This window comes from Lemur catta, chromosome 6 (genome assembly GCF_020740605.2).
Source record: "Lemur catta isolate mLemCat1 chromosome 6, mLemCat1.pri, whole genome shotgun sequence".
Lineage (NCBI taxonomy): Eukaryota > Metazoa > Chordata > Mammalia > Primates > Lemuridae > Lemur > Lemur catta.
In genome coordinates, this window is record NC_059133.1 from 14,199,948 (window position 1) to 14,225,835 (window position 25,888).

At 42.7% G+C, this 25,888-nt stretch overlaps 1 protein-coding gene across 8 annotated transcripts in view; it reads right to left on the reverse strand.

Annotated features, from left to right (window-relative positions):
- Nucleotides 1-11,404: 11,404 nt before the first annotated feature.
- RIC8B (RIC8 guanine nucleotide exchange factor B) overlaps nucleotides 11,405-25,888 on the reverse strand; it is a 111,373-nt gene continuing 96,889 nt past the window's right edge. For 4 of the 8 annotated variants that reach the window (XM_045553035.1, XM_045553031.1, XM_045553037.1 and 1 more), the window contains one exon: nucleotides 11,405-14,861. In XM_045553035.1, the coding sequence (XP_045408991.1) occupies nucleotides 14,750-14,861 (112 nt within the window). In that variant the 3' untranslated portion in view covers nucleotides 11,405-14,749. Of the gene's footprint in view, nucleotides 14,862-20,755; nucleotides 20,923-21,485; nucleotides 21,713-25,888 lie in introns of those variants that run through there. The other 4 variants (XR_006735694.1, XR_006735693.1, XM_045553034.1 and 1 more) reach the window with 3 other exon arrangements.

A 25,888-nucleotide genomic window follows, 5' to 3' on the forward strand; every position in this document is an offset into this window, starting at 1 on the left:
AAACTGTAGCGTTTGAGCCATACTTTTCGACTCGCTGCTCCGTAAAATGAGTTTCTAAGCATCCTTGCCTTCTCTTCAGCTCTTTTCTCCCTCTACTTTGCAAACGTTCATTTTTGTATTATCAACATTGATAACACTTAACATTTGTTTGGCGATTACACTTAAGCCGTCTGTATTTTCTCTATTGGTTGATTCTAAAATTTAAAAATCAATAACCATTCTTCATCATGGAGTCAAATTATGGCCTTTGATTACATTTCCTTTTTTCATATTGCTTTTTATTTCCTGAAATTTCTAATTATCGTTCTTCTCTCTTTTTTTCCCCCTTACACAACTTGCCTATCTCATATTTTCAATTTAAAAAGAAAACTCTTCCCCGCAGCCAGTGAGGTCCAGTGAGGGAGCGGAGCCACTAGGCGTGTTGAAGGCAGAGATTTATTTTCCACGCTGCAGCCATGCCTTGGTGTCTGGGGGGGCTGGTTCCAGGGCCTCCCGCGGATACTAACATCCACAGGTGCCCCAGTCCTTATATAAAACGGTATGGTATTTGCACATCCTCCTGTCTACTTTAAATCATCTCTAGATTACTTATAATACCCAATACAGTGTCAATGCTGTGTAAACAGTTATCATTCTGTACCATTTAGGGAATAATGACAAGTTGAAAAAAGTCTATACATGTTCAGTAAGGGCGCAATTTTTATTTTTTTAATATTCTCAACACGCAGTTGGTTGCATCTGCGGATACAGGGCCCACAGGTGTGGACGGAGGACTGGACACGCTGGGGGAGGAGCTGGGGAAAGGAAGGTCCCGAAGAGGGAGTTCAGGGTCGGAGGAGGAGTTGCTAACCTGGGTAGGGAAGCCAGGCAGCAGGAGTGGGAGCGCAGGGAGCCTCTGGCCACAGCCTTTCTGGGTCGGGAGCCCAGCGTCCTGGGCGAGGCCGGAGGATGAAGAGCTGGACGTGGAGTGGTGGCGAGTGACACGAGTTGGAACCCAGGGGGCACCTCTGCATCTAGCCATTGTCATGTCCCACCCTAAGGCCCTCTGGAAACAGTGGCCTCCTCCCAGCTCCACCTGCCGACTTTCACCCAGTTCCTCTTTTGGCAGCTGTCGTGCAGAATCCCACAGGGAAGGGGATGCTGGGACGTCCCCAGCTTAACCAAGCCAGCACGGCCCAGTTCAGCCCCGCAGGTCCTCCTCAAAGTTTCCCTTTGTCCTGGAACTCAAGAGCTTCCCTCCTAGAGCCTCCCTCCCTCCCTCTGCTCCAGTACAGCCAGGTTTCCTTCTAGGCCTCTTGTAAAGTGCCGCAGACTCCCTCCACCCTGGGTTGCAGCCGCTCTTTCCCAGGTATGTCTCCCAACAGCCTTCAGGTTCCAGGAGCCCCAGATGTGCAGTTTAGGATCGTAGTGTTCGTTCCTTCTTCACCCAAGTATCCTCACTTGAAAGCTCCACCACTTAAAGCAACTTGCTTGTAAATCTACTACTTGCAAACCCAAATAAGCATTACAGATCATTATCTTTAATTTTGCGAGTTCGTGTAACATACTTTCTGGGGGCTTCTGGGAACACTTTGGCGGATTGTTGGGACTGGGGTCCTGCCCTGTCAAATGGGAGCAAAAGTCAGCGACAGGTGGGCAGTTAAGTGTGCAAACGGAACAAGGTCATTAATTTTTCTCCAGGTGAGTGGAAGCTTGGGCAGTAAAATGTTAGAGAAATAAAAAAGAATTTAGAGTCTGACTACCTGGGAATCTAATCTAGTTTCAGTCACTTAAGCTGATTGAGTGACTTTGGGCAAATTAATCGAAGTCTCTGGAGAAAGGGGGATAATGCTGAGATCCACCCACTAAGGCTGTCGGGAGTATTTAATCAGACGGCAGAGGTGGAACCAGGTGTACGGGTTTGCTGCTTGTTGTTGTAATGACAACAGTGTGGTCCAGGCTTGTGTCATGCTTGCTAATATGTGGTGACTAATCATTATATAACCTGTGTTTCTCAGGTCGCACCAGGTTTAAATGCAGTCTTGATGACAGTTTTGGAACATTATATCTCTACATTTGTCCCTGCCCCCTGTGGGAGCACACCTCCCCCATTTGTCTCAAATCCCTCTGACTCACGCAGTCTCTGAGACCTAGGGCTTTGCTACTCCAAGTGCAGTCTGCAGACCAGCATCACTGCCTGTACCTGGGACTTTGTTAGAAATGCAGAGTCTCAGGCCCACCCAGGCCCACTGAGTCGGAATCCACATTTTAGCAGATCCCCGGGGGATTTGCACGTCCAGTAAAGTTTGAGAAGCACCAGTTTGGGAAGCGCTGTGGAGTGTGCCATCTTCCCCCGGCCTACTCCAGCTCATTGCAATGAAGTTACGTCATTATCAATAATAATAATAACATATGCTATTCATTGATTGCTTACTCTGTGCCTAGTATGATGCTATGCACTTCATATGCAATGTCTCATTTTTTGCTTGTAATAATCTTCTATTGAATGGGTATTATCATTATCCTCACATGACAGATGAAAACACAGGTTCAGGGAGTTAAAATCACTTGTCCACAACCACGCTACAAGTAATTCATGCATCAAGGATTCAAATCCAAGCTCGTGAGATTCATGTGTGTTGTTGCACATGATATGGATTGTTCTCATTGCTGTGTGAATAAATCACAGTTTGTTTACCTGATCTACCATTGATGGGCATTTAGATGGTTTTCCATTGTTAGGCTCTTAAAAATATGTGAGCACTAAAGTACATGTCTTATGGAGAACATATGGACGGATATTTTTGGGTATAGTCCTAGGAGTAGGATTGCTGGGTCAGAGTACACGTTTTCAGCTTTCGTAAATACTACAGTGGTTGTACCAATTTAAGCTCCTGTGAGCCATGGATGAGAGATCTGCTTGCTTCACTTTCTTGCCAACTTATCTCATTTTTTGGCACATTCGTCTTTTTCTTTTAGCCATTTCAGCAGGTATGTAGCCAGAGCCCATGTATTTCTTACACCTCTTTGGTGGATGCTCCTGGTTTAGTGGTCACTATTGGTTGGCTACTCAAAATTTGTTTCCACAACTTTCTCTCCAACAGGATCCTGTTTTCTCATGTTTCCCCTCTTTGCCATGAGCTTCCTGATGGTTCCAGGAATAGGCTTTGTCTAAGGGGAATCCCCCTCCCCTGGATAATTGGTTCAGAAACGGTCAGGTGACTCGTTCTGTCCAAAGAGTCTTCAGGAGAGGTCATTTGGGAGGATTTGGGAAGTTCCCTTACGGAGAAGGTAGTAATCTTTCCCGACTTCCTCCCAAGAGGGAGTTGTTGGAAAGATTATCTCCTTAGATATTGTCATGTCTAGATATTATGCCTGGAACTTCTGCCACCTGGCTACTAGCTTTGGGGTGAAGCTCACCCAGGAGACGACAGAGCAACAGCCTCTGTAGCATCGTGGAGTTGTCGAATCAACCACCTTGGACTTGCAGTTTTTGTGAGCTAATGCATTCTCTTCTTACTTAAGCCAGACGGAGTGGCGGTTTCTGTTCCTTGCTTCCTAACAGGTACAGACGGCTTTAGACTTGGGGTTCACCAACATGTGTGTAGCTTGGCTACTTCCTCCTGGGGGCTCTCCCCGTGGGGCTCCATGAAGGCAGCTTCTCCCTCCATCCACGAGGCAGATCATCGCCTCCTGCAGGCCACTGGGACAAGGAAGGAAGGAAGGGCGTGAGCCTGGACAGGGACCCTGCCTCCTCTACTTGTTACTGTGTGGCCCTCAGCAAGCCCATGGCCGCCTTGACCCTTAGCTTTCATATGTGTAAATTGGGGGCCAAGGATCCTAACTTGCCTCTCAGCGTTGGTGAGATGCAAATGAGACACCGGGAGGGGAAGTTTTCAAGACAGTCAAGGGCCTGCGTTGGTGCCAGGGCCAACGCTGCTCTCGGATGCGCTCGCCCCCCAGAGCTGGTCAGTGCAGAGCGGGGACCTGACTGGGTCCCCCAACGTCCAGGGCAATGTTTTCTTTCTGTCACAGCCTGACTCAGCCTCTCTCCAAAGGGGTTCTATGCTTTTCTGCCTTTTTCTCCCCTAAATGCAAGTCCCAAGCAGGCCCTGAAGGATAACAGCGTCAGTTTCCCCAGCCAGACCATTCCCACCCGCAGCTTGGCGGGGCTCCCCGAGCCTGGAGCCCGAGCGAATTGGCCAAGGCGGTGTTGTCGCGCCTTGGCGGGAGGGGCCTTTGTTGTCTCTCCGGCCGCACCCCCCCCCCACGCCTGTGGCCACTTTTGCTCATTTCTCTTGGGAGCTGCCTAGCTGCAGAGAAAAGCCTTTGGAACCCTTCTCTTTTCAGCCGCCCTTTATTGAATTTCACCTCCATTTTTTTTCTTTCCAAATAGGAACATCATTTATCTTGGACTTTAAGTTGCAGAGGTCTTTAAGAGCTTTCTCTTTTCCCAGCTGCACTTGTTGACACACAGTCAATCTGTTTCTTGCCTTCACTCCCCTTCCCCCCTCCGCCCCCCACGCAGGCCATAAAGTGTCCACAGCTGTGCCCTTTATTGCCGTCTCTTTCTGTGCCCACAAGGGGGACGAGCTGAAATATAGCACAGCCATTACCGCAGACAAAAAGGGACAATTTTAAAACATTTCTGCTTTTCATCAGGGAAGCCGATGGCACAAAAAGAAAGTGCATCATTTTATTGTAAATGCTCTTTAAATATGGGTCACTTGGCCATAATCAGCCCCAAAGGACGGACAACTTTAAAGCAAAATCAGTCACATAGCTACCAGGTTTTTCCCCTTGCCTTTTAAATTATGCTAATTGATACCTAGAAAAACAGGGAGGGGGTATCTCCCACCTACTCGTCTCTGATTCCCTCCTCCCCTTGCCACGAAGAACGTGGAAGTTTGCCAGGCCCGGAATGGCGGCCTCCTGACTGGTAGGCCCTTTTTAGTTTTACTTCTGGTTTTTCGGAAAGTATTAAGTCTAGGAGATTTGTGGTCTGGTCTTTCAGGGTGGGGTGTTTTTATCAATCCTAGTAGAGAGGAAACTTACCATGTTTGCTGAAGAGTTCCAAAGGCGGAGCGGCCTGAAGGCCACCTGGCATGTATCTGGGATGGCTGGGTCTGACGGGTGGCAGAGGGCGGGAGGTCTGTGTGTGCAGGTGTGTAGGGGAGGGAAGTGGTTGCTCTTCCCAAAGCGATGCTGAGAGATTTTCAAGGTAAGATACTGATACGAGGGTTAAGAGTATGGTGAGAGATTAGAGGTAGCAGAAAGAAACACACCATGTTCAGAGTAAATGGTCAAAACGGGTCCCTTTGCCACTCACCCCTGTGCAGCCCAGACCCCGTTCTTTTGTAGTCTGAGCCAGGCTTGGCCTCTGGGGAGGGAAGTAGGACTTGAGAAGAAGATTTGGGCTGTAGGAAATAAGACCAAGTTTCTAAGGCACCTGAGAACCAACTGTCTACGTGGTGCAAAGAACCTAGACGTGGAATCCAAAAAGCTGGACTCAAGTCCTGACTTTACCGTGTACTAGCTCCGTTAACACACGTCTCCGAGCCCGGGGCCCCTGTCTGTGAAGTGAGATCACAGTGGAGAAACTTCCACCGCACAGAGCCTTGCTGTGAGCCGCAGCTGAGCTCCTGTGTGGGGCGTGACCCTGCAGGCATTCGATGGTATCTGAAATGTTTCCCCGAAATGGATTCTGAACCAGGAAGTGGAGCCCCAGGGTATGATGTCTGGGCTACCTGGATGGCTAGACAGTTTTCTGAGACAATCGGGTTCAAAACTAAAAATGAAATGGGATTGAGGGATGCTTAAAGTCTCCCTAGAGGGAGACCCACGAAGACGGGCGTAGTGGATCAGGCTGCTGAGCCCTCTGTAGCCCCCTGTGGTGGGTAAGGAGCGTGGCTCACCATCCGCCTGCTTCTGATCCCAGATCTGCTGCTAACTGTTCCTAGTTCAGTGACCTAAGCTTCTCAACCTCCAGTTCCCAGCAGTAAACCATGAATAAAAACAGTGGGATGCCATAAGGTGGTTGTGAGGACTAAACTAAGATTAATCATACAAAGCCACTGTGCCTCATCTGTCATAGAGTAAGTACTTATTATATTTTGTTATTCCTGAGAACTCGGAGGTGAGACATGGAGGCTGGTTGGTGACGGCTTTCCTTCTCTCCCTCCGCTTCCATTCCCTTTCCTTCCCACTGTAGGGGTGAGGGGAAACGTGCCCTAAAGTTTGCTGAAAGATCAACTCACAGTTAAGGCAGATGAATAAGAGAAAGGTTTATTTACGATGCACATGGGGAGAATCACAGAGTGATTCTGCAACATCCCAGTGAGATCCAGATATTTTTATACGCGCCTTTTAGAGGGGAGGGGGGAAGATGAGCATCGATGATCCTGTGTAGAGGAGACAAATGGTGCTAGGGAGGATAAATGGATGGGGGAAACAGATTGGCTTGTAAGTGATTCTCTTAGCAAATTAAATTAACCTAAGCAAATTAACCTGAGCGACAGGTATTATATTTAAATGACTTGGGCCAGGTCTGATTGCATTCTTGACCTCCTTTCTGCAATATATTGAGTTAACAGGGAAAGGAAGGGAAGTCAGTTGCCCCCTTTGATCTTTTGATGGATTAGTCTGGTTTGTGCAGATAGAGGGAAAGCCCCCTCCAATGCATTTTTCATCTCTAAGGACCTGTGATTCAAAATATTCTTTATATCAAGGAGTCATATTGTGGGGTAAAATTTCCTGAGCTCCTTCACTACCCACTCGACAAATTGAAGAGAGTAATTGCTAAGCACGGAATTCTTAAGAATCGATGGTAAATCAGCTTGTGAGACAGTGTTCTATGTAACGTAAAGCATCATTTGGTGGGCCCTGCAGATGGGCATGCAACCCTTGCTCTGCTAATTTCAGCTCTGTTACTTTGGACAAGTTACTTTCTCTCTTTGAGCCTCAACTTCCTCGTCAGTGAAGAGGTCCTTCTCCATCGATGCGAGTATTAAATGAGATAATGCATGTAGTATTTACAGATGTCACCTTTCCTGGGGGTCTACCTAGCTCGTGTTCTGCACTGGTAGAAATAATAGTGGAAGGTATAGCAGGCTGCCGGGGTGGGGACGCTAATGAAAAGGCAGGCCAGACTTTAAAGGAAAATAGTAATATAAATGAGGATCGCTAAGTGTTGATAAAGCACTTATAGTTCTGTCCTCCTGGGTTCCTACTGTCATTGCTTTGTTTGTTGATGATGGTGATAGCTAGCATTTTTGTACAAGCTTAGAAAAACTCCTGGCACTTTTGTACCAGTTGGTAAAAAACTCCTCTCCCATTGTTCTCTTCAACACAGCTGAGATTGGTGAGAACGGTTAAAAAAAAAAATCTTACTAAAAAACAAAAAAGGGGAAAACAAAGTGGAACAAACACAGGAAGTGCAAGAAGCCTGAAACTCTGTGGCTTCAGTTTTCTGACCCTCCTGTAGCTCCCAGGTACTGTCCAACTTCACACAGTATTTGTGGTATTAGCTGATGAGCAGTCAGCTTGGTAGTGGGACACGTTATTTTAAAGCACAGCCACACACCGTACAGCGATGTCATGTCCCGGCTGCTGTTGCTTCAGGGCCTGGCAGTTGCTGTGCCCTCTGCCTGGAGAGCGTGTCCCTTAGATGTCCACTTGGCTTTTTTCTTCACTTCTTTCAGGTCTCTGGCCAAATAGCAACTTATCAGAGATGCTTTCCCTGGTGGCCCTGTATAAAACTGCCACCTGGGCCTTACCCTGCTTTAGTGTCCATTGGACTTACCGTCACCTGGCACGACATCAGGCTACACTAGATTTACCAACATGCTGCATTTGTTTTTCTTCCTCCGGAGGAATAAAAGCTCCGTGTGGTCGGGGTCTTTATTTTGTTTCGTGCCTGTGTTTTTTGCACCTGAAGCAGTGCTTGGCACGTTAGCCCTCAGTGCATATTTGTTGAGTGAATGAATGAATGAATGAATGACCGTGAAAGGGCTGGGGTCTGGCCATTTCACTGGAGGATCCCTAATATTCAGTCTCTTTAGATCCCTTCTGTGGGCCAGTTTTCCCAGTCAGCAGAGTCCCAGCTGCCAGTGTTCTCATAGCTGACTGGGGAAGGAGGCGGAACGTCCAGTGATTAAATGCAAGGTCCCTACCTGATCCTCTTGTTTTCAGTAAGGTACCCCTGTCTTCTGTGCCTGAGTCCTTGGGTTGCATGTGTGTGGGAGGGGGCAACCTGCCTATGAAACCCCACCCACACCCTCATTCTTAGATGTACCTGGTATCTCTGATTCCTAGGTCATTCCGGGGTCCTGCAGGGTGTATCAGTAGCATAGTGACTGCTGGTAAATGTTTTAATTAGCTCTCCAGGAGGGAAAAAAAAGCCCCAATTTGTAGCGTTTGCTGATTCCCATGGTTTATATACTCCCACCAGAGTTGACTTGAAGTTACTATCATGACATGACAGTACTGAACATGGATTTTATAAATCCCTTTATCTCTCCCTGCAATGTACAAGACCCAGGTCTCGGTTGTGACTGACACTGCTCCATTCTTTCCACTGCTTGGCTGTTCATCTTTTCCTTCATTTTACCAGAGATACATGTCCTTCCCTTACTAAGCTAGTTCAATTTGAGTTTCTGATACTTGTTACCAAGAACTATAAGTTTTTTCAATTATGAGAAATTTTTTTAAAGCCTGAACTTTTCAGAATCTCTTTTCCACATAGCTGTTTATTGGCTGTTTTGACTGAGAACATACAGATGGGCAGGATATTATGAATTTAGTAATAACTTTTATAAATGAACTTTTATTCATCACTCCAACGTGTATATATACAGTGTTTGTAAAACAGGAGTACTTGCATGTCCAAGGCACTGTTTGTTATATAAATGATGCGTGGTGTCCATGCACATTTGCAGACTCCTTGAAAGAACTCTTAGCTCCACTCTTCTCCTAAACTCAAACTTGCTTAGTCCACGGGTCGGGAGCCAGTATTGTAGATGATCTTTCCCCCGAAGTCATTCTTATTCCTATGAGCTTAAATGAGCTTTTCCTTACCTTTCTCCACGACCAAACTGTGTTTCTTCCAACTTTTAAGTGTTTCTCAAGTCCACCCCCTTGCCTGTGCCCACGGTCAGCACCCTCTCAGTGCCGACCTTCCCTTGCGTGGACTGGGGCAGCAGCCTTCTGTCTACTCTCGTCTGTCTGTCTGCCTCTTCCCTAGTCTGTTCTCTATGATGCGGCCAGAGTGACCCTCCTGGTTGTCCTTCGCTTGCCTGAGATGCTGCTACTCATGTGCTCAATCATGGGGTACCTTCGTTTCCTTCATACACACCTTGTGTTCTCTACATACATCATGTACCTTTTGCCCACCAGCTTGTGTTGGAGCCAGTCCTCTGGCAGGAACAACCTTTCTCCTGTACATGGCAAGCTCATGTTACCCACAAAACTTGCTTATTCACCCCCACAGCCCTCCTGGCCAGTGTTAGCCACACCAGCGTCCTGTAACACTGAGTACAGACGTGGGTTATGGACTTCTCACACCGCAGGCACTGCGGGGATGGGAATGCTCAGTATCCCCAAGCACCTTGACCAGCACCTGGCATGTAGTTGGTGCCCAGTACATTGACGTGGGCTGGTGTGCTTGTGTGAGCGTCTCTGAGACTAGCTCCTGAATGGGATTCTATGCATAGTAGAGATATGGAAATGAAGTGAGAAAAATGAGTTATTTTCCTAACTCTTTTTTCCACTTTGGTCTTTTTTGACATTCTTTTATTCCAAATAAGACTTTATTGTATTTTTCTGATTGCAAAAGCAATACATACACATTATTTACATAAATTCTAGCATCAGACAGGCTTGAGTTCAAATTTTGCTATGTACAGCAAATAAAGAAGGCCGTGTGCCTTGTACACAGTACTTAACATTTTTATGTCTTAGTTTTCTTATCTGAAAAGTGGAAGCTGTTATACTACTTCTTATAGGATTATGAAGATTAAATTAGAATGTGCATGTAAAGTGCTTAGTACAATGATTGTTCAGTAAATATTGGCAGCCATTAAATTCAGTGCAGAAAAGAGAGAGGCCTGTGAAACCTGGCTTAGGCTCTTCTCTGTGTTGCATTAAAAGAAAACACAAACCTGACTCCAGAAGCCTTAGAGGGCTTTTCTCTAGAACAGCTTTTCTCAGTCAGAACTCAGAATGACAACTCAGAAAAGTGACTGGAGTGACTATTTCCTCAGTTATCATGAGGATGCTGTGTGACTAAGACTGTTCTAGATGCATGGGAGAGTGTGTTACTTGTCCACAATGCATGACGTAGGGTCTGGAGGCTTTATTACCTCCCTGCCCCTCCTCTGTAGGAAAGGCGGCTCTGATGTTCCTTGCAGATCTGGTGCAGGGGCTCAGACAGTGCATCACGTCATACTTCTTTAAGTCCTCTCTAGAACCCTCACCCTTCCCTTGGCTCTTCTTACAGTTGTTACAGATCTCTCCCTCCCTTACCCATGATTTGTTCCTAGAGCACTATTCATTTTTATTTATTATTATTCTTTGGAGACAAGGTCTTGCTGTCACCCAGGCTGGAGTACAGTGGTGTGATCATAGCTCACTGTAGCTTCAAACTCCTGGGCTCAAGTGATCCTCCAGCCTCAGCCTCCCAAGCAGCTGAGACTACAGGCACATACCACCATGCCTAGCTAATTATTATTCTTGGTAGAGATGGAGTCTTGCTGTGTTGCCCAGGCTGGTCTCAAACTCCTGGGCTCAAATGCTCTTCCTGCCTCTGCCTCCCAAATTGCTGGGATTACAGGCGTGAGCAGCTATGCCCAGCCAGCCAGCACTGTTCATTTGTTCTCCACACTGTGCTCATCACATACCCAGTAGTTCTCACAGGTGTTGCCTTGCTTTTCCTGAAAGAGTAACACACCACTCCCCATCCTCATGCACTCAACCCCCTCCACCTCTGGAACTGCAGTGAGTATCTCCAAGAAAATTAATGCCAATAACTGGTGTATACACTAAATGTAGTTGACAGCTTTTTTTGTTTGTTTGTTTGTTTTTTACATGCAGACTTTTCTAAGCCATCTGGCTTCCTCACTACCTTCAAATCGCTCTCCTTGACAAAATATGGAGTTATCTGGGCACTTAATCTAGCTGTGTTATGATTTGTGCTGCTGAGGCTTCTGGAAGGCTGGTGCTGGAGGCAGAGGGAGTCTACTCCTGGTGCCATTCCTGGTTCTTGTAGCTCTTCAGGGCCGACAGTGCTGGTGCTGCCTTGCAGAAAGGAACAGGCACCTTTCTCTTTGGTGGGCAGAGTACAGGTCATGACTACTTCTGTTTGGAAGAATAGCGGGTAGACAATTAGCAGTATTTGCCACGACTCATAGAATGGAATATCATATAGCCATTAATTTTTGAAGAATATTTATTGACATGGGAAAATGCTCACAATGTTAAAGAAGAAAGCAGGATACAAATCTGTAAATACAGCATGATCCCAATCTTGTAGTAAAATAAATTATATATGCATAGAAAAAATACAGGAAGGAAATACACTAAAACATTAACAGTGATTATCTCAGGATGGTGGGATTTTGGGTAAATTATTAATTTTATTATTTTCTGCATTTTCCAAACTTTCCACAGTAAACATATATATTACTTTTATAATCGAAGGGGAAAAAGGAAGTCAATACAGGTGACACCTAGTCCTAGGAGGCGGCAAGACTGATGTGGCACTGAGGGTGTGTTTGGAGTCACTTGTATTGCCTCAGCCTGTGTCCCCATTTACAAAGGAGGGATAGTAACACCTATCCCGCCCTGCCCTGCCCACCTCCCAGGACCACTGAGCAGCTGAAAGGGTCACAAATGTCTGGTGATTGTTCCTTTACAGTGGCAGCTCAAATGCCTTATTTTAAGGACACCTCTGTACTCTGTTTCCACAGTCAGGAGGGTTGTGGGTAGAGGGGCCAGCCTGCAGGCTTGGTCTCTGTCCAATCCTAAAGGATTTCAGGTGTCCATCTGAAATCTAGTGCCAACTGAGCAAGTTTCCCACTCACACTTCCACTCAAATCACTTCCCTGCTTTAAAAGGTCTTTAAACTGGTTCTGCTGATATAGTTATTGCTTAAAATGGCCTGAGGATGACCACCCTCCCTGCCCCATTCTGTTCCCAGCATTGCAGAGTCCTAAGGAGGCACAGTGTGGGCCCAGGTGTGCAGAAGGGGAGGGAAGGAGTGGTGCTGAGAGTCGGCCACCAGAGTTGGACTCTTCCTTGCTATGACTTGGGGTAACTAACGTAGCTTTCTGGAGAGGATCTCCCACCTAAGATATGGTGAGGTTCCATGAGATAACATAAACAAAAAGCCCAGCACGTAGTAAGCACTCAACAGATGTTAGTTCTCTTCCCATGTAAAAGATGAGAGATGAGGTCGCTCTCATCTTCTCCCCCCACAAATCTGCTCTCTTCAACAACACAGCTTAGTGCTCAGTGCAGAGAAACACAAAATGAAACAGAACTCACTGAAAGCAGAAGAGCACAGCTACTTAAACAGGACTGTTCAAACACTTAACTCTGCATAAAGCTGGTAAGATGGGTATTTCGTAAAACATGTCTTCATTTAGGTAAGCCGACACTCATGCCAAAGCTTTCTGATTGTGGAAATTATAAAAATACTTCAAAAATGCATTTGTAGAATGATATAACAAAAATACTTAAATTCTTTTTTCTAAACTTTTTTCACTTTATCTAAAGTTATGAATTGCCAAGTTTCATTTTATTTGTTGTTGGTTAAAACATGGGTCACCCACAACGTCTCCTTCAACCAGCTTGGATGAAAATTCTGAAATTAATTGTATTCTTCCTAACCTTTACAAAAGCATTCTGGATTTATTCTTAAAGAAATGCAGGGTCATCATTATAAGAATTAGTCTATGGACCACACTGCTATACACACATTTTCTAGGTCAACTAGAGTATCCTTTGGTAAATAGATAGTCCCAGATTTGCTATGCCTTGAATAGTATTTTTTTCTTCCCATCTTGCTGTCTAGTTTTCAGTTGGCTTTTTTGCTGTTTTCAGTACGCTTGCCTTTAATCTAGCAGCCTCCTCCTTTGCCACTGTTTTGTAAGCTTAAAAGCCAGATAACTAAACATGTTAGAAATGTACACAAATTTTAGTACAAAGGCTAACAGTGATGATATTCTTGACGATCTCTCCTATGAGTAAATCGCAAGAAACTTTTGACATCTTTTTTGGCAGCTTAAAAGGCCTTTAAAAACTTCATTCCTGATTTGTTGCTTTGCCAGAGAAGTAACTTCTGGATAAATGACATTTTCACTAATACTCCACATACTCTACCTAGCCTTGAAAAGGCTATTATGATGAGAGGTGAGATTATGGATGTAAAAGCACTTTAAAAAAGCATAAACTGTGAAATAGTATTGTTTAGCCCACGTAACTATAAAGAAACACACACAGATGGCTAAATTGAATCAACCCCAATGTTTTATTTAAAGTTTTAAAAGGCAGTGGTTAAGCACATTATGTATATATGTATGCATATATACACACACATACATACATACATATAAAGGAAACCAACCCCTTTTTAACTTTAGCCACTGATCAACTAACTAGGCCCACTGTCTACTGCATGATTCAGTTTCTACTTCTTCATAGGACCAATTCTAAAAGTAAAAATAAACAACCTTAATCAGTTTAACAGTAACTATTTGTGTTTCTTTTCCTTTTTTTAAATAAATAAAGTTACTATTAAACTGATCACATATGGTAGAAAGGCAGAACACACACACACACACCAGCACACACACAGTCCCCAATTTAAAACATGTGACGTACGAATGACCTCTATGTACAAATGGGTGCTGCTGACTCCCCCATGCCCAGCAGAGGCCACAGGAGAACTTCCACTGCTCAGGGAGTCCCATTCTCTCTGCTGGGATGGAGGATGTGTGTGTTCCCGGCACCCTGGGTTAAACCTCAGAATGCACGCTCCCCATACACTGATACAGATGGTGGTTCAGTTCTATGGTACTAGTGTTCAGGTACATTAGGGAATAAATAGGCATTTGTAGCTGCCTGGGAACTAAACCATCATTTATAATTCTTCATAGGGAGAAATGTATTCTGAAGTTTTAGATAACTGACATAAAAACTTTAGAGTATAATCAGTTTGTAGTCTGGGGCTGTGTGTGTGTTTCTATATATTTATACAAAATTGATACGAAGAGTGGGGCTTGGTTCATGGAGCAGCTGCTTGGCTTCCACTTAGTCCTGATCTAAGGAGAAACTTGCCTCAGCCTTTGTTTGCCAGCTCACTCTGCTTCTCATGTGCCTCTGGCTGCTGGAGAGATTCAGAAGGGGCAGCTCACGCAAGTGAGGAAGGACATGGCTAAATTTTCCGCTAAGAATCTTGGCAAACAGAATTGCCAGATCCAACCAGGTCTGCTTTGTAGAATAAAATCCTTCAGTTCCATCCTGATGAAATGGATTTTTTTTTCTGCTTCTAGCCCCTGTAACTCCATCTAACTGCAGCTCTGTACGAATGCCTCAATATCGCAAAAAAAACACAGGATCACCTCTTAAATATGCTGGATTCTCAATGAGTAAACCAGTTAATGTGTTTTCTAGCCAAAGCAAGGGCATAAATGTTTTAGAGAATAGATTCCCCTGGAGCTACAGAGAAAAGATGCTGATAAAAGCAATATTGAGAGTTGAGCAGGTGATGCTTTTAGTCTGTGTCAGAGCTGGTCTCTTCGATGACAGAGTACTGGTTGAGTGCTTCCTCCAAAGGTGTTATTGTCCCATCAGGTTTTAGTCCCATTGGTTTAAGCAACTCCTCTCTGGAAAAAGAGATAAAAGAGAAAGAAAAAAAAAAGTATTCACCAGCATCACACACACACCCCTCCCCCCACCCAAATCCACTAAAAAGAAAAGTCTTTAAAAACCCAAGTATTTTCCCTCAAGCTCTCTCTGTGTGTTTGTAATAGGAAAGATGAAAGGGGCATGGAAAGAAAAAGAGGGAGATAAAAGACTTCATTCACACAGGCCAAACCTACTAAGCCAATTAAAAGTATGAAAAGTCAAAGTCTAAATGGGCTCAGGACAAGGAGCAGGTCTCTTCTGTTTTAAATAATTAACTTTTTCTCTCTTTTTTGATTTGTTTTATTTTAGTGAAGTTGAAGCTGCCAAAACTTCACCTGCCCCAGTGTTTGAGGCATACAATTAAGCGGCTGATTTGATATGTATGCATTTCATTCAATGGAACAAATCCATTAGATTAGATTTTGCCTCCACAATCTCTAGTACTTGTTGATTCATTTCAAATTAGTTGGCCTTCCTCAGCTTTCTCCCCGACTTTTTCCTTCTTTCTCTCTTTCACTCTTTCTTTTTTTTTTTTTTTTTTAAACACCATTGCTTTTGTTTGTGGCAGTTTAATTATGGGATTGACAGCCATTTTAATCTCTTCAAAGCTCCCCAACTGCTGCTTTTCAGCTAATCCAATTATATCTACTCCACAAGTTACAGCCTCATCTAAAGATGATTAATTATTGATTAAGCCAATCAAAAAGCATTAGGAAAGATTTATTTAATCTTTTCATAGGCTCTTATTTATTACATGGAGATTATGGCAAACATACCTGTTGAGTTGCTAACTCCAATCCTCCCACCCCCAAAAGGTCAGCAGTGTACTTAAGAGTGGCCTTGAAGAGTCCCATGAACTGCTTAAAACATTTCTCACAGAAACGGGCATCACCCCCTTAAAACCTGTCTGTAACCAAGAACCCACATGGCAGCAGCTATAATGTTGGTGGGATTTGGATTAAAGGGAAATGACCGGCCCCTTGCAGTTGTCCCTTAGGTCGGCACAAAGAAGATCTCCTTCCCGGGAAGGGGCAGCCACACAACAGTGTGATGGTGGCAGAACCACAGTGAAGCCTCCTGGGGAGGGTGAGAACAGTTCAGTGATCACCACATAAGCCAACAGAAGCCTAGTTAAGCAGCCCTGGCTAGCACCAGAAGACCACTTCCAAGAGTTTGAAAAATCTATTTGGGAAATGTGGATGGCTGCCAGGCTAAGTTGAGGCTCCTGAATGTTACAAAGGAGGAAATGTGTTTCCTGATCTGAGAAATGGAATCAGAATCATAGAACTTAAAGTTGGAAGGGGACTTAGAGATCATTTAGTCCAACCCCCTTCTTTAATAAAGGAGGCTGAGTGACTTACCCAAGGTCACTTATCTAGTAGCAGAGTTGGACTTAGGACATGGGTCTCCTGAATCCCCGCCCAGGACTTTGCAGCACACCACATCTAGATTAACTGCCCTAACTGCATGGGAGGAGCACTGTGAATTCGTCTGTTCCACATCTGCTTAATAACTATGTGACAGGAACTGGGAAGAAAAGTAAGACTGGTATAGCTACCGCCCTTGAGCAGGTAAAACAAATACATAAAAAATAACTTGGAATGTAAAGGGGTAAATGCCATAAGAGAATTATGAACAAAGAACTGTGGCAGCTCCTGAGATGAAGCACTGGCCTAACTGCCTGGGGAAGGCAGCACCAGCGAGGGGTCAATGAGGGTCCTGCACCGGGCAGAGGGCACAAAGCATTCCAAGCAAAGGAGTCTGTGTGAAGAGCTCTGTATGGTCCCACTGACCTGTGTGATTTTGTAGACCTTTCTGGATTGTGTCAGTTTGTCTTTTCTCTATCTGCTCTCATGAAGCTGGGAAAGGGCCATGTGTTTGGGAGTGGGAGGAGGTAAGGCTGTGAGGGTCACCTAGCATCCAACAGTCAAGTGTCTTAACGGCCAAAGTAAGGAGCTTAGACTTTACTCTGTAAGGTGTGTCTAGTTAGGTTTATTTCATAAGACAGCACCTCTGGCAGCAGTGTGACAGATGCACTGGAACTGGTGGGAGAGAGACAAGTCATTAGGAGGTCGTCATAATAGCGTGTGGGAGAGGAGACAGAGCTGGATTACGGCTGAGGCTGAGGTTGTGGGAAGAAAAGGCAACATTTATGAGGTGGAGCTGATCACCCATTGGAAGGGCGAGGGGCCGGTGAGGGAGAGTAAGGAGTAGAGTATCCCTGTGTCTCCAGCTCAGATGACCAAGTAGATGGTGACGCTATGCCCTGGGGCTAGGGCACAGGAGATGGAGTGGATTTGGTGGGGAGATGCTGGTGTTTTTCAGGACATGAAGAGCTTGAGGTAGATGACAAGCAGGTAGAAATGTTCAGCAGAGAGCTAGAAACAATCTGTTTCCATGAAAACAACTCTCTAGCACTGATACACACTCCATATCTATATTTTATGATATACATTTTCCTAGTTGTGGTTGTGCTGAGGGACTTTGTGATACTGGACACTATGTATAACAGCTGATGCAAAAGGAGAGGGGACAACCTACTGGGAATGAAACACTGAAGGATAAGAAAGTTCAGAGTCTAAAGGGGCGTAGTGAGGTGGGGTAGCGGCTGCAGAGCAGGGACAGAGAGGAGGAGGACTGGCGGATGGGACTAGAGGGATCCTACTAACGAAAGTGACGAATTACTGGCTGTATAGACCATCACCCCTGAGACTAACACTGCTGTTTCTCTTTGATAACGTACGGTTCTGGGGCTACTATCTTGTATGAAGTACCTAGCACTTTCTCATTTAACTCTAGGAGGAATATTTTCAAATAAGTTTACTGGCTTCATTCCTATGCCCTAATCCAATTTTACTATGGAAATAATTTAAAATATTCTATTAGTTTTATGGCCAAATGATGGGATTTTGTTTATTGAACAAAGGGCCCCATATTTTAGCTCTCACTTGTGAACTATTCTTTTCAAGCATTTACTTTTTGGGGGTGCTTTCTATCACCCCTCCATTAAAAGGGAAGCTCTGCTGAAGGTATGGATTATTTTCTTTTCCACATGGCTCCATGCAATGCCTGGGCTTACTGACATTTCTGTAGGAAAGGTGTCAGTGAAAACTGGCCACATAATCATGCATTCGTGCAAATGAATTAAGGCAGCAATGTGATATGGAAAGAACAAAAAGATCTAGAGTCAGGAAGTCTGTTTGAAGTCCTGATTCTTCCACTTACCAGCTGTGTGATCTTGGGCAAGTCTCTGAGTCTCAGTTTCCCCTATCTGTGAAATGGGGGTCATGATAATACTAGCTCTACCTACTTCTTGGTAATGATGTAAGGAGTAACAGTAACAGTAGAGGTAGTAGTAATGATAATGTAGATCAAAGAGTTCTGTGTACTAAAAAGGACTCCTAAATATTTGTTGTTGTTACTGTGATATAGCAAAAAGCACATACAGGTTTTGGAGTCAGACAGACCTGAGTTCTAATTCTGGCTCCACCACTCACCAGCCATAAGACCTTAAATTCTCTGAATTTCAGTTTCCTCATCTGTAGAATTAGGATAGGAATACCTACCTCACTAAGCTGTCATAAGGACAAAAGGCTATCATACATATAAAGTGTATAGTGTAATATTAGGGTGGAATGTAGTTGGAACGCACAAGCTGCAGTTCCTGTTCCTTATGTACTTATAGAACATGCTATTTGGGAACAAATGGGGGAAGAATATGCAGAAGCAAATAAAAGACATGGTCCCTGTCCTCAAGAAGCTTTTAGTCAGTTCAGAAGATAAAACACACACACATTAAACAATATTGAAAGAATTACAGAACAGCAGATCAACAAGCTTGAGATGATTAACAGGCAGAGCCCTGCTTTCCTTAAGCTTTACAGTTTGTCAATACACCCTTATTGGATTCAACATTGGTTTAAAGGAGGTTTCTTGTCCTGTTTGGGAGTAGAAGGAGAGGATCATTTACAGATGTATGACTGTTTTTCCTTGTGGACCCCAGGCTTGTTTCTCATACCCTCATCCTAACTTTTCTAATCTTCTTCCTCTCTGTCCTACAATTAGCAGCCCACAAATACCAAAATGAAATCTTTGAAATAGAGAGACTCACTCCTAAAAGCCTTGGTAAATGACCTGGTTATACTGGACTGTTTCATTTACAATCTGTTGTATCGATCAGCAAGATGTGGACAGAGAATGGAAAGCTTTAATGAACATCACAGAAATGTTCCTTCACCAGTCACATGGGCTATGCACATGTGGGAGGGACACAGGGGGAGACAGGAACGCCAACCACAGGCTCCGTGCACTAGGTGGGCTTGGGTCAGACTGTATGGCAATGATGGACATGGATTCACGGGCAGAAAGGCATCCCAGAGCAGAAAAATTAGTCAAGCAGAGGCACAGAAGCAAGAGTTAGTTGTGTGCAGGGACTGGCAAGCAGGCTGGCTCAGCTGAGGTAAAAGAAAAAGAAAGCTCAAAAGAGATATGGGTTACTAAAAGAGAATTTGAATGGAGACCTTGAATCCTAGGCTACGAAGTCTGGATTTGAGTACAGAGGCATTTTTGTCTTCTATTTCAAAAGCCCCCCCACTTTTAAGGACATTAAAAATAATTCATTACAAAGTTTAAAAGCTATGAACCAATATTGCTCTGACATATTAAAAAGAAAACATGCTCTATGCTTCAATTCAATTTTCATATCCCTACGTGTCTAGCCCAGTGCCTTGCAGATAGCAGATCCTCAGTATTTGTGAACTAAATTATGTTGCATTTGATATTATCTTCCATTTTCACAGAGAGAAAAGGTATGGTATCTTATGGGACTTCTAATGACTAAACCATGAATAAGAGAAAAGCTACATCTTTTCTGGGTAAAAGATTTACTTTCATCATCAAGATTTATTGAATTAGGAAAGGTGTTAACACTCCATAAGAAATTCTGCATAATGCTTTCCAGGGATTTCTTAATGTCTACTAGACTGTAAGCAACTTGAGGGCAGAGTCCATGTCTTATCTGGCTGTGATCTGCCAGTATCTACCATACAAGAGAGCACACAGTAGGTGCTCAGTAAATGTAGCATAAATGGAGAGTGGTAAAGACCATTTGTCAGGAATCATTCTCAAATTATTTTAACCATAATTATTTCCTTGATGAGCCAATGTCATCAGACATTCTGACAGTCCAGCAGAAATCAGGCTTCCTTTTGTACCATACAGCCTGGATTTCACAACCAGTAACTGGTATAACTTGGCTTCTTATATATGGGGCATTAGGAGATCTAGATTCTAGTCTCAGATCTTCCGCTAACTTGCTAGGTGTCCTTGGGCAAGTCATTTGCCTTTCTGGATGTGAGTCTCCCCATCTATAAAATGAGTGGTTGGACAAGATGATCCCCAGTATTCTACACTAATTTCAAGAGTCTAAGTATTAGGGTACTAAATCATTTTGATATGTTTAAAAAACCACTAGGTTTTTTAAAACACTCATACTCATTATTACTAAGTCTATTTCTAATGCAGATATTCTAAACCCTAAGGGTCAAACACAGCTTCCTACCTAATTGTAACCGACATACACCAAGACCACAAACCCTTCCTGCAAAACTACCAGCAGATAATTAAAATAATTACAAAGGTAAATCAAAGCAATGGCAATGCTACAAAGAAGGGTCCAAATTCAATCATGGCACTTAATAAACAGGCCATTTCATGAAGAGTTACTGGTCCTAAGTTATGAAGGTCCTATCTAAAATGGACGGCTAGGTGTCAGATATATGCATATCACGGTAAAACTGAGATACTGTATATTGAAATGTGTATCAGGATTAAGATATTCACATAGCAACAACTCCTTCATACTTACCTTCAATGCTATACACAGGCCTTAACACAAGTTAAGACTGCCCTCGAATCAAAAAGTACAGTGATGTCTACTGGATAAAGAGCCCATTCTAGGCACTGTGACAGTATCATGGCGGGCTTCTCATCTGATCAGGCATCTGGCCATGGAAGAGATAAGCCTCCAAGAATGTTCAACTGGAACGAAACATCATTTAGAAATTTGATCTTACTAAACGATAAGGAACCATAATCTACAAGGGCTTGGCCAGGCAAGAGGACATAGATAAAGCACGTCCAAGAACAGAAACCCTATTTTGCCCCAGCCTAACCCTTGGGACTGCTAATGGAAACCAAAAAATACTTTCTTAAAGATCTAGGGGTGGGAGATTATGGAATTTATACCATATTTAAAATTTGCTGGTCTGTTTTTTTTTTTCCAGATAAAATTTTAACATTTTCCTGAGGCAGCATTTCCCTGTAAGTATGGTACGCTGGGATGCCTGGGCTTATAGAACTTCTCAGAATCTTAGAGAAGGTCCCACTTTTTTAGGGCTTCTGCTTCCTCTGTGACTCTTTCCCCCAGAAATGACAGTGCAATATTGGGGTTCAGATACTAACATACCCAATTGCACATTATAGAATAGGTCAGATGTGTATGTGTATAAAACACCTTACTTGACCTGGAAGCAAGAGAATACTCTTGCCCACAGCACATGTTTTTTGTGCAATACAAACAAAGCATTCAATTCAAGTGTACTTGTTGAAAAACAGGACATAATTAAGCAGTTGGCAAAATGCATTCTTGTTTCCCACTTGCAGATCTCCCAAGAGTCCCTTCGAATTTACCTATACGAGTTTCAGCTTCCCGCTTGCCACTTAGCTTGATAACGACTCAAAAATCATTCCCTTGTTTTCAAGGGCTCTTCTTTCTTGTCTGCTCTGTGTACTACAGGGCAGTATTGACACATGGAATTAATGACAGGGTCTGTAATGAAACAACAGTCATGCAAACACCAGTCTGCTCTTTTGATAAAACAGCATGTTAGAGACCTATTCACCTCCCTCTAATTGAGTACTGCATAATAGTTCCGATCCTTTTATGTAACATATTTTGTTCTATGATTAGAAAAGAAGAAAAGGGGGGGTAAACCTATGAGGCATTGCTTCCTTCAATCACCCCCTGATTAATTCTCCGTTTTTAATGAGGGTGGCTGCTATTTAGGCAGGTTCTGGTACATACTTGTTTTGTTGACTTTTGTACAATGTATAACAAAACGCAAGACAGGATAATTGGGAACCATTTCTTTGGCACAGGGATTCCTGCTCTTAATGTAAGGTTGGCTTGGAAAAAAGAACCCTGACATTTTAAATTAGCCATTTCATATTTAATTCCTTTTTATATTTGAAAGATGGGATGAGAAATTAGTATTTAAATAAAGCATTTTAATTAACATAAAGCTTTTCAAAAAATGCCTGTTAGCATGGAGCCTGTGATAGCCCTGAGAAGGAAGCTCTGTAGTCTTTGCTTATAATTCCAAGTCTGAGAGTGCATATTATATCAAGGTTTTAGCATCACTAGAATAGTTCATAATTCACTGCAGTGCAATGGATTTCCCAATAACATGTGATATTCTTATAATTTTTTTTTTTTTTCTGAGACAGAGTCTTGCTCTGTTGCCTGAGCTAGAGTGCTGTGGCATCAGCCTCGCCCACAGCAACCTGGAACTCCTGGGCTCAAGCGATTCTCCTGCCTCAGCCTCCCGAGTAGCTGAGACTACAGGCACACGCCACCATTCCCAGCTAATTTTTTTCTGTTTTTAGTTGCCCAGCTAAATTTTTCTATTTCTAGTAGAGATGGGGTGTCCCTCTTGCTCAGACTGGTATTCAACCCCTGACCTAAAGTGATCCTCCTGCCTTGGCCTCCCAGAGTGCTAGGATTACAGGCCACCGAGCCCGGGCATAAATGTTTTTAACTCTTTTTTTTTTTCCTCACAGAAATATTATAATCTTTGGGACTGGTTAACTTGTTTAGATACTACAAAAGTGTCCTCTGGGTTTGGACCTGATCCTTCATCTTTCATCTAATAGCTTCTTAGTGCTGACTGCTTGTTACTGATCTTTCACTAAGCCACTAACCCAGTAGGAAGGAGGGGTATGGTGGCTTTCCTATAGCAAATTTGAAGTCTTTTAGGCTGCATCTTTCAAAAACAATTCTGAGATCCCTCCCTTAGCCCTCATGATCATGCTTTGGGATTGGGTACAATTGGGAAAATGAATATGCAACATAAAAATATCATTCCCAAGACAAATGGACATCGTGTATTGTCCACATCACTATGTTCTTCCACCTTGTAAAGGTAACTGGGGATTGTCTAAATAGTCCCATAGGGTAGCCTTTTTAAAGTCAGGGTTTATTAATGTTACCACATGTATCAGAATTTATTAGAATATCCATATTCATTCTCCTTTAAAAACAATTAAAAAATCATATTAAAATAGATTTTTCATAGAAATTTTACTGGTTTCCCTCATATAAAGCTTTTTTTTTTTTTTTTTTTGAGACAGAGTCTCACTTTGTTGCCCGGGCTAGAGTGAGTGCCGTGGCGTCAGCCTAGCTCACAGCAACCTCAAACTCCTGGGCTTAAGCGATCCTACTGCCTCAGCCTCCCGAGTAGCTGGGACTACAGGCATGCGCCACCATGCCCGGCTAATTTTTTCTATATATATTTTTAGTTGTCCAGATAATTTTTATTTCTATTTTTAGTAGAGACGGGGTCTCGCTCAGGCTGGTCTCGAACTCCCGACCTTCAGCGATCCACCCGCCTCGGCCTCCCAGAGGGCTGGGATTACAGGCGTGAGCCACCACGCCTGGCCAAAGCTTTTTTTTTTTTAAAACTATTTATTTAGCACTTGATCTGATATTTGAGAAGAGCTCAACTATGGAATGAAAAAGGAGGTTTACATGTCCTCCAAATCTTAGTTCTCTTTAAGGTAAATATGCTTACTTTCTGTCTTTTGTGCTTTTCACTTATTTAAAATTTAGAATGTGTTACTTAAAAATAATCAGACTAACAACAGCATATAATCTGGAGTCTGAAGACTGAGAACTGAGTCCTGGTGGCTGTCATTAACTAGATGCTTTACCTTAGGTTAGCCACTTAATCTTTGGTACATTTATTTCTTAATAATATACCTCTTGCCCTATTTAATTCACAGGGCTGTTTTAAAGATCAATAGATATAACATATATGAAAGCATTTTTTTAAACCTTAAAGGGCTTATGAGTATTAGTCCTTTATTACTGTTCTCATTTCTGTTAGAAGATAGCATGCAAAGCTTCTAAAAATTTGCTGCCCACTTCACATTAAACAGCGTGGTTAAGAACATACAGAGAAAGAGGTTAGGGATAGTGCTGGAAGAATAAAATTCACTTTTATCCTTAAGTGACAATGTTCTTTATTATCTCTTGGTAATTTATGCATAGAACTTTTCTACCCCTTTGTTCAAATTAACAAAATATTAATAAGAAGTCAGCATGCCAGCTGACACTGTTGAATAAAGTTAGCAGAAATAGAAGTTCTTAATGTTCTTCCTAATTAGGAAGACTTAAAGAAAGAGGGTAACTAAGACAGCACACAGGCAGTGGAGATTTTTTCTTACTTGATGTTTCTCTAATAGCCAAAAGCCATTTCAGCTACTGCTTTAACCAAAAGCTCAAAGTAGTCATTCCCACTACTGATCTAAACAGCAATGACTACCAATAGGCAATACAAAGGGATCATGACATCCTACTTACATGCGTCTAGCCATTAGAAGGGTTCTCTATAACCTAAAAATATACAATATCAAGCTTTTCAAATGAATCCTCCCTTGCCACTTTGATGGTATATTAATTAAACTGGATCTAAGCCCTCTTAATTGAATTTCCAAGCAACCTTACAGTGTATTTTAGTAATAATAGAGCAGTCCTATCTAATAGAAATATAATGTAAGCCATATGTATATGTAATCTTAAATGTTCTAGTAGCCACATTGAAAAAGGTAAAATTAATTTTAATAGCATATTTTATTAACCCAATATATAAAAAATGATCAACATGTAATTCATATTAAACAATTAATGAGATGTTTTACATCCTCTTTTTTGTACTAAGTCTTTGAAATCTGATTATTTTACACTTACAGGACATCCCAATTTGGACTAACCACATTTCAAGTGCTCAACAGTCATATATGGCTAGTGGTTACTATATTGGACAGATCTAAAGGATTTTCTGATGGAAACAATTAAGATCTTTATTCCTTTTTATACCTACAATAGATCTTACAATGCTTTAAAAATTGGATCATGTTTCTGACATGTACCTGAAAAGCATTTCCTTGACTAATTTATCACAAAGGGTAGGTATAATCACAGTTGATATTTTTGTAAGGATATATAAGATTACTTAATAAGAAAAAATTATGTATTTGTTACTTTTCAGTTATAAATCACCTGTCTCAGCCTTAGTAAGTTTAACATTAGTCTTTGGATTAAAGGGAAGTATTCCTGCATTTATTAAGAAAGCCATGTCCCATATAGTACACAATGGCTGGCAAAAAAAAAAAAATTACTGGTTAAGGACTAGATGGGAAAAGGAAGAAATGGTAGGACAATTTTTATTTATATAAATATAAATGTTAAAACATAGATTTTGATGGTAGAATATATAAGCAAAGAGGCAATGGACCTTGTTAAGTAGGGATGGGGTAAGGGTGGAGTAGAGGATTAATCAGTTCTAGTTCCAATTAAGAAACTAAAGGGGATTAGAGAAGTCAAAACGAAAGTGTAACTTGAAATATTATTTCCCTTGGTTAGTTTAAACTTAAGCCAATCAATGCTCCCTCCTCTTTTCTGGAGGAGGCACCATTACTGTACACAAGTTGTGTGCTGTAGCTAAGGCAAAGGCAATTGTATTAGCCACAGTGGACTTGCTTAACCACATACAATACCCATTCTAATCTCCTGCTTAAGTTACAGGGGCTTATTTTTTTCCAAGTCAGACAAGGAAAGAGGAGGTCAAGAGACAGACATATTTCATCCCCTTTTCCACCTCTGCTCTCACATTAAAAATGTCAAATGAAGCTTTCTATAATTTCATATCTCAGGTTTTAATGCTTA